At 42.3% G+C, this 15,132-nt stretch overlaps 1 protein-coding gene and 1 pseudogene across 5 annotated transcripts in view; one reads left to right on the top strand and one right to left on the bottom strand.

Moving 5' to 3' along the window:
• Positions 1-15,132, top strand: part of TLL2 (tolloid like 2) — a 77,903-nt gene that overhangs the window by 58,420 nt on the left and 4,351 nt on the right. For 4 of the 5 annotated variants that reach the window (XM_085554411.1, XM_085554410.1, XM_015866854.3 and 1 more), the window contains 11 exons: positions 42-157; positions 1,662-1,764; positions 5,039-5,155; positions 7,270-7,415; positions 8,340-8,535; positions 9,561-9,686; positions 11,130-11,290; positions 11,934-12,114; positions 13,247-13,372; positions 13,726-13,853; positions 13,947-14,160. In XM_085554411.1, coding sequence (XP_085410537.1) covers positions 42-157; positions 1,662-1,764; positions 5,039-5,155; positions 7,270-7,415; positions 8,340-8,535; positions 9,561-9,686; positions 11,130-11,290; positions 11,934-12,114; positions 13,247-13,372; positions 13,726-13,853; positions 13,947-14,160 — 1,614 coding nt within the window. Of the gene's footprint in view, positions 1-41; positions 158-1,661; positions 1,765-5,038; positions 5,156-7,269; positions 7,416-8,339; positions 8,536-9,560; positions 9,687-11,129; positions 11,291-11,933; positions 12,115-13,246; positions 13,373-13,725; positions 13,854-13,946; positions 14,161-14,940; positions 15,123-15,132 lie in introns of those variants that run through there. The other variant, XM_085554412.1, reaches the window with a different exon arrangement.
• LOC146759957 (fas apoptotic inhibitory molecule 1 pseudogene) lies at positions 5,761-7,250 on the bottom strand (annotated as a pseudogene).

Genomic DNA, 15,132 nt, shown 5'->3' with positions numbered 1-15,132 from the left:
CTCCTTGTGGCTGATTTTTCTCCCCTCCCCTTCTCTCACAGCTTGTGGAGAAACCCTGCAGGACAGCACAGGGAATTTCTCAGCCCCTGGCTTTCCAAGTGGCTATCCCTCCTATTCCCACTGTGTCTGGAGAATCTCTGTGACCCCGGGAGAGAAGGTAGTTGAAACACATGGACTTGGTGTACTCTTCACTTCCCTTATATGAGTTTTGCTTGTGATCATATAATATTATATGCTGCCAAAAAGATTGTCCTGCAGATCTCTGAATGCCTGGAGTGCAGGAATGGTGTCTGTCCTGACAGAGATGGGGTCAGGAATTAGTGGCTCTGACAAGAGGTAATGCTGGAATAGAATCCTCTTGCTGGTCTGGGTTATCAGTTGATTTCTGATCCCTCTGATTTCACAGATACACCCTGCGTGGGCAGTTTCCCCAGCTATTCAGCTTGCCACCTGCTAGCTCAGATTGAGCTGATAGCTGGGGAAATGTTATTTAAAACCAAGTGCTGGTCAGATGAGTTGTATAAAACGTATTAGCAAGATGGAGTCCAGGAGGGAGCTGAGGAGTTGAGTGACATCAGAAACCTACCCCTGTCGTGTGGGCATAATGTCAGGGATGCCTGCTCCCAGCCCTGAAACACGGAGCCCTGCTGTGCATCAGTCAGCTGCTCTGTCCACTTTCCAGCTCCTTTTGTTTTACTGATCTTCCTGAGGAAACAAAATCTTTCCTTAATCTGTTATGCCAGCCCTTCATGTTCTACTGGACTACAATAATGCATGGCCTGGCTTGGGTGCTCTGTGGCTTTGCTGAGGACCACCCTGAAGGACATGCTTAGGACTGAGGCTTGGAAAAACAAAGGAAAGTGGAGCTTGCTTGTTTTGAAGTGGTTGTCTTGCTCTTGGACTCAGTTCTGTCACCTGCAGGTCCAGTCCTATATTGTACTGAGCTCCAGCCATTGACTTCAGGCTTTGCAATGTACCAAGAACAGTCCAGGTTTCGGAAAAATGTCTGTGGCAAACAATATATGTAGATTATTTATGCTTCAGATCTTGCAAAGTCCAAAATGATGTGAGAATATCCACCCAGTGCCTTCCATAGGCCCAGAACAAAGCATCTAATCCTTGTTACAGGGGAAGGACACCGATGGGAAAACATGCTCTTGCTGAACTCTGCTCTGGAAAGCCTTTGAATGCAATGTATGAGTGGCAATATCAGAATGTGGCAACTTGTTAGCAGAAGTAGCTGTGTCTTACTGGAAACACTTATATAATGGAATAAAACCCAAGTGTCTCTACTTTTGGGAAATATGCATCTCCATAATGTTCACATTAATTAAAACTAAGGATTCCATCTTTAACTTTTTTTTTAAGGAGCTTTTTAGTTGCACTTTTGTAACTGTAAAGCAGTGAATGTGTGAATAACAGAATAGATAGTAAAATGCCATCTTCTGTCATACTGTGCTGTGTAGTATAATCACAATTCCTTGGGAAGCCTTTCCATTTTTTGGGGAAAATTAATTCAAAAATCCAACTCACTGTCCAGCTATTTTGTCATGTATACTCACTTATGCACTACTGTAGCAGAGATGAAGCAGGTAGCCTGTAGGGTTTTGATTTTGAAGTAGTTGTCATTCCAAGGATAAGCATGTACTCTGTCCTTTCAGATCATGTTGAACTTCACATCAATGGATCTATTTAAAAGCCGCCTTTGCTGGTATGATTATGTGGAGGTGCGCGACGGCTACTGGAGGAAGGCTCCCTTACTGGGTGAGTATCTGCTTCATCTTAATTGCATATTTTTGTGCTCTTAAAGCTTATTGTGGATGGAAAAACAAACAAACAAATCCCAACATCATTTAAAAAAAAAATAACAAAATACTAAACTTTCTCTACCTGGAAGGAACCTGCATCCAGGCAGAGCACTGTTTGTTAGTGTTAGAGAAGTCAGCACATTATATTTGCACCAAATGATCAGTGCTCCAATCCCTAAGTAGTGAAGGCTTTATTCCTTCCTTTTCTAGCTTCTGAACTGAGGCAGAGAGGGAAATGCTCAGAAGCATGACTGAGATTAGAAGTGTGGTCCCTAGAGCTTTATGATGCCTTTTTCATAAGATCTGAATGGAACTATCAGACAGTAAAAATGAAGAGGACGTGCAGCTCCTACCCAAAGCTCCTGACATTATTTCTTCATAAGAATGCTAACCATATAATAATAGAATAGTTTGAGTTTGAAGGCACCTTAAAGATCATCTAGTTCCAACGCCCTGCCATGTAAGTACACTTTCAACAGGAACAAGTTGCACATAGCCCCCATCCAACCTAGCTTTGAATGCTTCCAGGGACAGAGCATCCACAGCTTCTCTGTGTAGCCTGCTCTGGATGCAGCACTCTGTATTCTGATCCTCTGTAATTCTAGTGGGGAACTTGTCTCTGGGCCTGATAATGCCTAGAATATCAATCTCTACAAGGACTCTACTGCTCCTGAGGATCTCAAAGTGCAGCTCTCCCTTTGTACTCTCTGTATTCATTCCTCTGTATCCTGCTATCGTAACTGCAGGTTGTCTGTCATCTAAGTGGGCTGTCAGAATTTTCACCTGCTTTTACCAGCTTTGATACTGGTTCTGATCCTGACCCTGTCTTCTGACCACAGTATCCTTACATGCCAACACCTACTTCTACCTGAAAGTTAAAAATCAATCAGCTTATGCAGCATCACCAGTTTCGCTAGAGCTGAGGTGCCCAGGTTGCAGCGCATATCTTGGCTAATGTGAGGTCAGTGGGGCAATGGAAGTTTAGGTGCCAAGCTCACCTTAGCCCATGGGATGTTCCAGCTGTAACACAGGATGAAGTTCTTAGGTTGGAGTTGTACTGCTCTCTAGAGGTTTCTGTGGGCCTGTGTTTCAGTGTGGAGCTGGCAGCTGTTTTTATTGCTTCCTGCCTGTTTTGGGGTTGGCAGCAGTTATTGTTTTGTTACACATACGTCAGGTAACATTGCTCCAGCAGCTGCAATTTTGGTCCTTGTTGCAGATATTTTTTTTTTCTGCTGAATAATTTGAAGGTATTTCAGAAGCCAAACCACCTCCCTGTCACCTTCATGCAGGTGGACTTGTGAGTGTTTCCATCTGGAATGAGACACTGGTTGAAGAGGCTCCCGCAAGGGGCTGAGCCCATGAAATTAGCTCAGCAGAGGCAAACAGACGGTAATTCAGCAGGGGGCGGGGAGAGGGATTAGTGTGAGCTGTGAAAGCACGGACTTCTTGCAGAGGGGAGGAAAAAAAATGTGCACGACATATTTTCCCAGGGTGAAAACCCTGCCTTTAAATGTATAACTTTTTATGAATGGGCCCTTTATCACACTCTGAGGAGTCTGCTCATTCTAGTTCCTCATCTGTTTCCTCTCCTTGACACCCTTGTCAAACTGCAAGTCCAAATCCAGGAGGCAGTTGCTCAGTGACCCTAGAGGAAGGAGCTTTGCAGCACTGGTGCTAATTGTTAGTATTCTTTTTGGTAGCAGAGATAGGAGATACAACTGTTATGCTGCATGCCTGTGTCACACTGCCCAAACAGTGCCGGGTAGCTTTGGCACATGGGCTCAGGATAGAACTGCCAAGCACAGCTTGGATCTGGACTAATAGTTGAATGAGGGACTCCATGAGGGGGGAAAAAAAGTTGGTGAGGAAAGCGCCACTGAAGTTCACAACTCACTTTCCATGCATTCTCATTTCCCTTTACTGCCTGTCACAGGGGCAGACCTCTCACATCCTTGAAGGTCATAGGCATTCTGAGGCTTCCAAGTGGTGAAGGTAGGGTAAGCAGAGCCAAAAGTGACAACCATCTGACTGTAGGCAGATGACTACGCAGGGGGCCTCTTGGCTTTTAATGCACAGGATTCATGTCAACCATTCTGCTCTTTGTAGGTAGGAAAGCAGCAGCCTTCTCTGTCTGCCAGTCAACAGGACTCAAATGATCAGTTTCCTTATTCAGTACAGAGAACACTTAATGCAGCCTGCTAATGGGAAATAAGGTACTGTCTTGTCAGTAAGCAATTAACCAAGTTTTCACTCAGATGAGGATGTTCAAAGAAGCTAGTCTCTGGTTTCACAAGGCCAGGATCAGATTCCTTGTCACCACTGCTGTGACTGAATTTCTAAATGACTGCTCTCTGCCTCTGTCAAATTCCCTCTGCGGATGCATTTGGATGAGATGCCACTGCCTCTAGCATGTAGCCCTGCTGCTGTCAGCTGAAGTAAAGAACCATGTTGGCAGCATGTGCTCACTGTTTGTAGTGTTTGCTCTCTTATCCTCGGGAGCCTCTGGCTGGGCCAGGTAGAGAAACACCAGCAGAGCTTTAGGGTTGTTGAGATTGTTCTTCTGCAGATGCTCCATTCCAGGATTCTCTGTTGTGGGCGAGATTCAGGTATTTGCTGATGCATATCAGGGAGCAAAAAAGGCATTTGGTCACAAATCTGCTGAGTGAAAGAGACTATATGACTGCAAAGGTCTAATCAGAAGGAGATTTGCTAGGGGAATAAGGCTAGAGGATAAGGGATTTTTAGCACCATCAACAGGATGAGCTGTGTTGGTGCTGTGGGGAATCTGCATAATCCTCTTTTCAGTATGGTTACATCCCACCTTCAATTTGGCTTGAACAGGACTTTCTGAGGCTTAGTAGGTAGGAAGGACAGTTTTCTAATGTTCCATCTCCAAAAGGACAGATGATAGTTCCCCTCTGTTGTCAGCTCGTTTGTCCGTTCATGTGAATCAAAACAAGAACCCCTTACTGAGGCAACAGAGGTTGTGTCTGTAACTACTGAATTCTGCTCCCAGCTGAAGGGAATCATTATCAATTTAATAACTGAATATGTATTAATTGGGCGGGGAGAAGAGAAATTCAGAAACACAAGTGGTAGGAGTGAAAAGGTGTTTTATAGAAGTGCTGCTCCTTTAACTGCAGACTGTCTTTGCTTCCTGGAACCACAGGAGCCTGCTACCAGTGCCTGTACTGCCTGGAGATCTTGATTGTCTTTTTCCTGCCTTCTAGGTAGATTTTGTGGTGACAAGATCCCTGAACCAGTAATCTCCACGGACAGCAGGCTGTGGATCGAGTTCCGGAGCAGCAGTAACATCCTGGGCAAGGGCTTCTTTGTGGTCTATGAAGGTAGCGCCTTTGGCTAGTAGTGTATTGCATTGCATGGAGCAGTTAAAACAGGGATTTATGGGACCACTAGAACTTCTGCTTTGCTGTTTAATTTGACACAGCACCTGCTCTTGCTTTTGTGGGGAATGGCAGAATCTGTGGGTTGTTCCAGCAGGTAAGATATGGCTCTTCTAACTGGATCATCATCATTCCTTTTGAGGAATAAGATGGCAGCACAAAGCAATGTCTTTCAATCATAGGCCCGGGTCCTGTTTGCACTAACCCACCCCTGCAAGCAGCAGTGCTCTGTGTGTAGCAGGAGTTGCTTTCAGTAATTTAACAAAGTTCTGTTTCTGCAGATCCAGGTACTTTGAAAATTTCCATGACACTGGGATGTTGAGACCTTTTCAGAGGAGGAGCAGTGCTGCCAAAGTCATTAGTGAACCTCAAAGTAGTTCAGTTGGTAGACACCTACAGCTATCAGCAAGTCCAACTGCCTGACCACATCAGACCTAGTTGAATGTTAAACTATTTTATTGAGGCCATTATTCAAATGCTTCTTTTTAAAATAATCACCACAGTAACCAGAAATTCCTGATCTTAGTCCTATAACAGTTAAATGCAGCCTAATCTAAAACCTCTGGGATGTCTCTGTCATCCACAATAAGAGTATGAATAATTATTGCCTTTTGTTTTCTGTTACTGACACAGCATTAATATAACAGCTGTGGTTACTAGTGCTGAAGTGAGTTTCAGTCCTGTTTTCTACAAATTCACCTGCTGTTCCCACTATAATTATTTCACTGTTTCAGTGCACATCCATAATGTGCTTTTCTGGAACAGCTCTGTAGTCTGTAACGCCCACACTCAGTCCCCAAATACTGGTAGGTTCTGACCTGTTCTCCATATATTTCTTGGGGCTTTTTGCATTGATCTCCAAAGTATATTCATGTGTAAAGCCACTGACTGCATCGATATTAATAGTAGCTTTTTGTTTTGAATGTTCTAACAGTAAATGCTTTTTTTACCCACAAATTTAAACATCCAATCTTTTTGTATTTCTTCATTTCTATCATCATAGACAATACGTTTTCTTGAAGTGGTCCCATGTTCACATTCAGTCTTATGAACATGATCACTTTAAGCTGATCACTTTGGCAGCCCAGAATTCATTATTTCTGTAGACTTCTCAGGCTATGTCAACAGATTCATCCATTTAGCAGTAAAAAAAAAAACCCTTCCTGTGTAGTTAACCACTAGACTGAAATTTAATGTGAACAATTGCAATGGATAGAGAAAATACTGTTTGCTGTCTGTTTTATAGCTATTAAAAAATAATAAGACTTGACAGTTCTCTGCTCTTGTAGTTCTATTTCTGTTAGATAGGGAGGCAGTTCCTTAATGGGTCATAGAATCACAGAATGGTTTAGTTTGGAAAGAACATCTAAATGTCATCTAGATCCAATGCCCACCATTGGCAGGGCTGCCATGTACCAGGTCAGGCTGCCCCGGTTCCCATCCAACCTAGCCTTGAACACCCGCTGCCTAAAGAATTTCTTCCTTCCATCTAACCTAATTCTCCCCTCTTCAAGCTTAAATCCATTCTCCCTTGTCCTGTTGCTATTGGACCGTATAAAAACTCAGTCCCCCCCTTCTGCCTATAAGCTCCCATCAAATTCTAGAGCTTCTGCCTCTTCATGCACTAGAATGGTCTCCTGAATGTTGCTTGATGAATAGCTCAGCTTATGCTTGTAAATATCGCCATCTCGTGGCTGGATTATATTTGCAGTTTTTTTGTTTGGATTCTTTTTTTCTTCCATTCTTTCCTTGGTCCTTATTGCTGTCTGCAAGTGTTAAGCAGTTATGGAGGTGACCTGGAGTGTGAAACACAGAAATCCACAGCATTTCTATGATCCAGTGAATTCACCTTGTAAAGAGCTTGTTACAGCAAGGTGGGGAGGCACTATCAAAGATGAAATGTTGGATTGGTAAAACCTTCCATGACGTGTGTTGCTTTTGTGGAACAAGTACTATTGATGCAGATTTGGATGGGGAAGAGGGCTACGTATGGAGTAGTTTCTTACCTAAGGAAAAGCTTGCAATCACATGGTTTCATTGAATGTTTTTTTATGAAGCTATTTGTGGTGGAGAAATCCGCAAAGATGCTGGCCAGATCCAGTCCCCCAATTATCCAGATGACTACAGACCTTCCAAAGAATGCATCTGGAAGATCACAGTTTCTGAGGGCTTTCACATAGGAATCTCATTCCAAGCATTTGAGGTGAGAAATGTCATTGTAAGCACTTGAATACCTATTGTTTCTGCTCTGTAGAGCCTTTAAAATGAAAAAGGAAATGATGTAAACAATTGCATTCAAAACAAACAAACTTTAGAATGATTCAGGACATCATGTCTCCTCACCTTCTGGTTTGCTCAGAGATCTTGAAGCCAAGTTTTAAATTTCCAATGAATTTGAAATTTAGGAAGAATTAGAATGCACAAAACATTGGAGATGTTAAGTAAAGGACTCATAAGCCCTCCAGATTTCACTCTGGTCAAATAAAACTGAATGGTCACAATCCAAGCAAGCAGCTTCATGCTGTTGTTGTTGGTACTTCTGCAGATTTCAGCATATTTGTGGCTGTCAAAATAGATATCACATTTTCAGGTGGTAGACCACAAAAAGTTCCAAGAGCTTCCTCCTATTGGTTATAGGATGGCATACACTCTTAGGTAGGTGCTCAGTGTTATATTGTACAAAAGTTGATAGGACCTTGGTTTTTACGTAAATCCACTCTAGCTAATTGATTCCCGTGGCTTGTGCAAACTTACTGCACTTGTCCAGGAAAGGACAGATACCACTACTTTCCTGACAGCAAACCCAAGGCTATTTCTTGAGCTTATTTGTTTGTAGTTCTTACCACTTACAGCTTCTCATAGAAAAGCAAGTTATCACGGAAAAAGTCAGAGACTAAGTTTCATTGGAGAGTAGCCATGAAATAGAAATGGAACTGAGATCTGTTCATGTTTGAGTGTGGTTTCAGCTGCAGGAATGACAGCAGCTATGAGGCAAGCAGTTGGTTGTGACCAGTTGGTTGGGATGCTCCTTTTGAAGCTAATCACTGGCCAAAGCGTAACTGGGTAGCTAGCCTGGTTCAGAGTGCTCATGCCAGTGAACTATAGGCCCACACTTTTCTATTTGCAGATTGAATGGCATGACACATGTTCTTATGACTACCTGGAGATCCGAGATGGCCCCACTGAAAACAGCCCACTGATTGGTCAGTTCTGTGGCTACGAGAAGCCAGAAGATATTAAATCCAGTTCAAATAAAATATGGATGAAGTTTGTATCTGATGCAACCATCAGTAAAGCAGGTTTTGCTGCAAATTTCTTCAAAGGTATGTGAACTACTACCTCTCGAGGTCGAACTTAGGGATCACACATCCCATAACTTACTGCCCAAGTGAAGTTACCAATTGTATCTACTTTTAGTTAAAAGCTGTTAGACTTGTATAGTCTCAGTACTGTCAGACATGTTTAACTTCAAAACTGTAAGAGAGTTTGATGCTGAGTCACGAACAGCACCTTACTGTTTAAGACAGAATCTACATCAAATATGGCTTTTGGTGCCCTGCATCAAAAGTGATTACAAGCTTGCTGGCAAATACTGTGATTTCTTTAATTGCCTTCCATGGACAATTCTTACAGTACCTAGATTACCTGGTATAAAATTCTCAGGTTTCATATGGATACAAAGAGCACTACTTCCTCATGTCACATTGGCTTCTTTCATGAGTTCAAGCTGATTGTGCCAGGAATGCCTTCCAGTGATTAGCACTACTGTAAGAATGTTAGTATAATGTTCTATTAAGGGCTGTATGTGGAATCAGGAGTCAGAGTGAGAAGACGGTAAATTTGTCATCTGTATATTAAATTGTTAGCTCCAGTTGTTGAGATTGAGAACCTGACTACAAGGTCTAGAATAGCAACTAATCATCAACCTGAAAATGATCAGCCATTTGCATGTACTCCCAACTATGCTGGTGCACCCCATTCAGTGGGATATGATCTCCCACAGCTCCGTGCATGTGGGCACCATAATGGGCTGGTGTCTGGTAGCTCACGTCACTCAAGCATAAGGAATCAGAACATAGCAAACAGACCAAAAAGAACAAACCCCAAACCATTTGGCAAATGAGAATATAATTAAGTGAAGTCTTTACAAGTGAACATTTTTTTTCTTCTTCTATCTAGAAAAAGCACTCTTGGTTCCTGTGACTAGTAATTGCAGTAGTAAACCCTTGAGTTTTGGTTAGTAAGGAGTTCTCTTGTATTTGTGAGGTCTGCTGCTGTTCCGTGTGCTCTGCCTGTCGTGCTTGTTGACCAGAGCAAGGTGTGACTTGTTCTGGCTTCCTCCTGACAGAAATGGATGAATGTTCTCAGCCAGACAATGGTGGATGTGAGCAGCACTGTGAGAACACTCTGGGCAGCTACAAATGCTCCTGTGAGCCTGGTTATGAGTTGACAGCTGATAAAAGAAGTTGTGAAGGTGGGTAATGTACAGATTGAGGCAACTACCTGTCAGGTTGGTGCTGCAACTAACGATGAAATTGAACAGGCTTGGTGACAACGCTCCTTTCCTCTCCATGTTCATTTCTTTTCATCTTTTCCCCCATCGCTTCCCCATAAATTCTTCTTGTCAGTGTCTTTAATTGAAAATAAAGTTTGGGGTGAAAGACAGAAGCCATCCTTATTCTCTACTGGTAAAAAACTTTAAAAACTGTTGTGGTCAGGGATCTCTGTTCAGACCAAATTTTGCAGTGGTGGGGGGTGGAATGTTGGAACCTGATAGGAGCCCAGAAGAATTTCAATCCAAGGCTTATTTTTCAATAAGCTATTTCTATTGTAGACTATAGTATCAATGTTTTTCATGCAAAACAGGCATTGCCAATTTTAATTCCCAGTTATGGGGGGAAAAAAGCAGTACTTCAACAGAAACTGTTTCTGTCAGTATTCTGTGTGGGTGAAGAGCCTGCCCTGTCCTAGACAGCTGTGCTCACTCTGGAGTGGAATGCAACACTGTGTTGTCCCTCAGACGAAGTTCTGTCCCTGCTAAAACTAGTGAAGTGCTAAGTGTAATAAGCAAATGGGCTGGAATGTTTGGGTGAAAATTCAAGTGCTTCAAGCACTTCTTGTTTGTCTATTTTATTAAGGTTCAGTAAAACACTTGGTTTTGCACAATTTTCTGCTGTAACAAGTCTATAAAACACTTAAGTTAATAAATACGCTGCACTTTTTTTTTATAATGAAGGTGTCCCTTGTGTTAGATCTCTTAATGCAAAATGCTGCTGAGAAGAAGGCATAGGAAGATTTTATACCTGTGTATTTGATGTTCTGGCAGGATCTCTTTACTTCAAAGAAATAGCAAGGAAAAAATGCTTTGTAGCAAGTAGACTCTTGTACCAGAAGAGCAGACCAAGTTTGATTCCTCTAAGGTAAAAGCTATGTCCTCTCTCAAAAGGGTGGAGCTGAGATGTCCTGAATTTTTAAAGAAAATGAGGGCGTAAAGCTAAGTCTCTGGCTTTGCTTTGTGTTTTTCCTAGTGAAAGTGCAGTTTACATGTTAATTTTGAAGTTATAAGGTTAATAAACTGATTGTGAGTAAATTTGCCAAGCTGACATTTATGACTGTATTATGCATATTCAGTCAACAGGTCCATAGTTACTTTAAGGCTGTGGACTAGAATGGAGATCAATCTTACACAGTTTAATTGGCTTCTGGGGTTTGTAGCCTGGATGCATTTCACTGATGATTTGTAGCAGATGAAGTTCTGTCTTTTCTGCAGTTCCCAGCGTTTTAAACCTGCCCTAGAGGTTAGGATTTGAAGTGTGCCATCAGCCAGGATCTGATTCATTTCCCAGCTAACAGGATAGTGAAATTCTATATCTGAAGAAAACCCAGTAAAACTTGTGTTCATTTATTGCCTCTCCAGCTGCCTGTGGGGGCTTCATCACCAAGCTCAATGGGACCATTACTAGCCCTGGATGGCCCAAGGAATATCCTACTAACAAAAACTGCGTCTGGCAGGTGGTAGCTCCAGCCCAGTACCGGATCTCCCTGCAGTTTGAAGTGTTTGATCTGGAAGGCAATGATGTACGTAACCAGTCCCTGCATCTGTGTGATTACTGGCTCATTTGGAATTGGATAAATATTTTGGGTACAAGGATGAGGAGACTGTCTTGCTGGTGGAGCTTCTGGCTGTTTCCTTACCCTTGATATAATATGCTAACAACAATGGTTGTTCATTTTCTCTACTAGCTTTGCAAAACTGTAGGTGTTCTCCGTCCCTATTAGGTGTCCCATTCTACACTTTCCCAGGACTGCCTTTGTAGGAAGATAATTGGAAATGAACATAGAAGTAGAGGGTAAAGAAAATAGGAGAAGTCTGTTCTCTACCCTGCCAAAGGCAGGATGGATTTTGAACAAAGTATTTCATTTCTTCCACTATAAATTGCTCTTCTTTAAATCAGCTGGCTGAAGTTCCTTCAGTGCTGTCAGGCTCTTGGATAAGGTGAGAGTCATTATTTTAGATAAATTCAATGGAAATGCTGCTATAAAAGCACAGATGCAGTAAGTCTAGAATAGCCAAGAGAAAGGGATGAGAACACTCACAAGAGAGAATCTGGATAAACTGGGAGTGTGTTTGAGTACATAGGTGTTTCCTTTCCCTTCAGCCAAGTCTCTGTCCCCTCTCTGGAATGCTCCGTTCTAAATCCACTGCCTCCTCTCTTGGCAGGTCTGTAAATATGACTATGTTGAGGTTCGTAGTGGGCTGTCTACTGACTCCAAGCTGCATGGCAAATTCTGTGGCTCAGAGAAGCCCGAAGTAATCACTTCGTATGGTAACAATGTAAGACTGGAGTTCAAATCAGACAACACAGTATCCAAGAAAGGATTCAAAGTCCACTTCTTCTCTGGTATGTAGCTGGTCTCCTGTGATTTAACCTCTCATTTTTGGTGAATTGCCTCCAACCTCCTCTAAATTAGGCAGAGATTGACATAGATACATCTAAAAAGAATGGTTACTCTGTGCTGTTGTCTCTCATCTTGTTTTCTCTGTGCAGTGTATGGTCTAGTAAAGGTGAAGCGGCATACGTTATCTAGAAATGTGTTTGGGTGTGAGGAAATGGGTGAACTTAATGAGGTCCAGGGTGGTCAGGAAAAAGAAAATGGAAATAAGCTGCTTACAAATTAAATTGGGCTGGAAACTGGGAGCAGAGCAAACACTCAGAACATTGAGGTTTAGTATTGCCTGTGAAGAGCAGTAGAGACAGGTAAAATCCTGTTTTGTTTTTGTTTGTTTTTAGGTTTTTCAGTTGGAACAGTTTGTCAAGTGAGCTTTATTTAGTGAGAGGGCACTAAAAACAAATGCCTTCTGCTTTTCCTTCTGGATCCTTTCATTGCTTGTACTGTGACCCTGAAATTTTCTGAGCTGAATCTCTTGGATTTGCTTATGAGAAAGGTGGGAAGGAAGTGTCTTTAATTTTCCCTCTTGTCTGAACCCTGCATGGGTCACTTGTCCTGTAAGGTTGAGAGAGACAGGCTGTCTTTGGCCTCAGCATGGTACTGGATACACAGGTGTGAATATTTGGGGCGTATTTCAGCTTCATAGTGCAGCTCATACCTCAGATGCCTTTCTCTGTTTGGCTACTTGTACTCTTAGAGCAGTTACAGGCAGAGGCTTATCAGAGCATATATGAATTGAAAATATACAGATTGTCAATTAGATTTTTGCCTAGACTAGTGAATTTGTGTGATTCTTTTCCTGGACCGTATTTTAAAATTATAAGGCATTGCTATAGGTTTCTTTTAGACAAGGAGTCCTAAGTTGTTTAAAAATTGCATTTATATAATAAAGTACTTTTGTGGTACATCTTACGGAAGACAATTGCAGAAAATGGTATCTGTACCAAAACAGGGATTGGACTAATCCAGCAACAGACGTTTGGAGGTGTGTGGTGGTATCTACCAGTTTGGGTATAGGACTCTGATCGTGACTTCAGTAGTTTGTTTCTCACTGGCAACTCAGTATTTATTGCTCTTGCCCAGACAAGGATGAATGCTCCAAAGACAATGGTGGCTGCCAGCATGAATGTATCAACACCTTTGGGAGCTACGTATGCCAGTGCAGAAATGGCTTCAAGCTGCATGAAAATAACCACGACTGTAAAGAAGGTAAGTCTTCTGCTCCCTGCATTCAGGAAAGATGAGCTCTCACAAACACCATTTTGGATGCTAGTTTGTACAACTGAGTGTCTTATCAGTCTGGGATGCTGAAAATGTTCCGGGTGTCTGAAGAACTGTCTAGGAAATGCAATAATAGGTCTATGGAACTTGGTATTGGCTGGATCTATTTCCCTGTGTAGCCCTATATGTGTCCGTGGAGATGGACAGGTTGGAGGCAAGAAAATGAAAAAAGGGATATCATCATCAGACTAGGGAAGAGAAAAGTTTGTAGGCTATTTCAGTAAATGTGATTAGTGTATGAGACCTCATCTTGATGCCTCTGTCTTACGATCTCTCTCAAGCTGGTTGTGAGCATAAACTGAGCAGTGCAGAGGGAATGATGAGCAGTCCAAACTGGCCTGACAAGTACCCTAGCCGGAAAGAGTGCACCTGGAATATCTCTGCAACACCTGGCCACAGAGTGAAAGTAGTGAGTAGCCAGTGAGTGGGAGTGCCAGGGGAGAAGCATTCTCAGATTTACATGCATCTTTCTTCATTTTCCTTATTTTTATTCTTACTGTAGACCTTTAATGAGTTTGAGATTGAACAGCACCAAGAATGTGCCTATGATCACTTGGAAATGTATGATGGTCCCAACAGCAAGTCACCTATACTTGGCCGCTTCTGTGGCAGCAAGAAACCTGACCCTGTGGTAGCTTCTGCCAGCAAGATGTTCCTTAGGTTTTACTCTGATGCTTCTGTGCAAAGAAAAGGTTTCCAGGCAAAACACAGCACAGGTAAGCTGCTTCCCTGCCAATATACCAGTACAATGAGATGCCATTAAATCACACTGCACCGTTCGCCAGTCAAGATTTTTAGATACACTTTTCTGCAGAAGAGTTAATCCTGAGTTTTTTCTGGTTGGAAATTGTGCTAACCAGCTCCCATTGTTGACACCATACTGTACATGCAAGCTGAGAGGCTTACTGATGTCAGATGTTCCTACTCACCTTCTGCTGTTTAAACAGGAGATGCTCTTGATTGAGTGACAACCTCTTCTTTTCCTCATCAGCTCTCAGAAAAAGGGTGGATACAACTTGGTCTAGCAAGGGATGCCTTTCAGATATAATGGCCCATGCACAATGAGCTCATACTAGATTGATTATGGTGGAAGCAAAGATGTGTTGTAAGCATACACAGCAGGTTAATCTTATATTTGTAGCAAACCAGCAGTGGGTGTATTGTACTAAGGTTCTTTTCTGAGATCTTTGCCACTGTAGATGAAGCAGACCTTGAGCAGCACTACGTATTCCTCACTATCTGCAGAAAAACCACCAAAGTACATGCACTGAGCATCTTAGGTACATTGTGTGGGCAGATGATTTTAGAGCCCAGGCTTTTAATATGCTTCAGCTTATTGTTGACAAGGTATCTGGGGTCAGAATTTCAGCTGCAGGACAAATTCAAAGAACACATTAATGAAAGACATTACACTGCTGTTCTATAAAATAATATATATATTTTTTCTGGCCAACATTAACTGGTCACTTCTTTCTCTCCATGTTTTGCACCAAAAGAACCAGGCTTTTCTACACTATGTGGGTCACTGGATTCATGGATGACTGAAGAATTCACTCTCTTATGCTAGTTAGATGCAGTGGTTAGTAACCTTCCCTGTTGTTATATGTACTTCAAACTGAAGGTCATCTTTTCCCACAGACAGCCCGAAAGTGGGATGGTAAACTTTTTTGTGAGGTAGGGCCTTTGAG

The sequence above is a fragment of the Coturnix japonica genome, chromosome 8 (genome assembly GCF_054131305.1).
Source record: "Coturnix japonica strain WE chromosome 8, WE-NBRP24, whole genome shotgun sequence".
Taxonomy (NCBI): Eukaryota; Metazoa; Chordata; class Aves; order Galliformes; family Phasianidae; genus Coturnix; species Coturnix japonica.
Note: the sequence above shows the minus strand (reverse complement) of the source record. Positions and strands in the feature narration are given on the sequence as shown.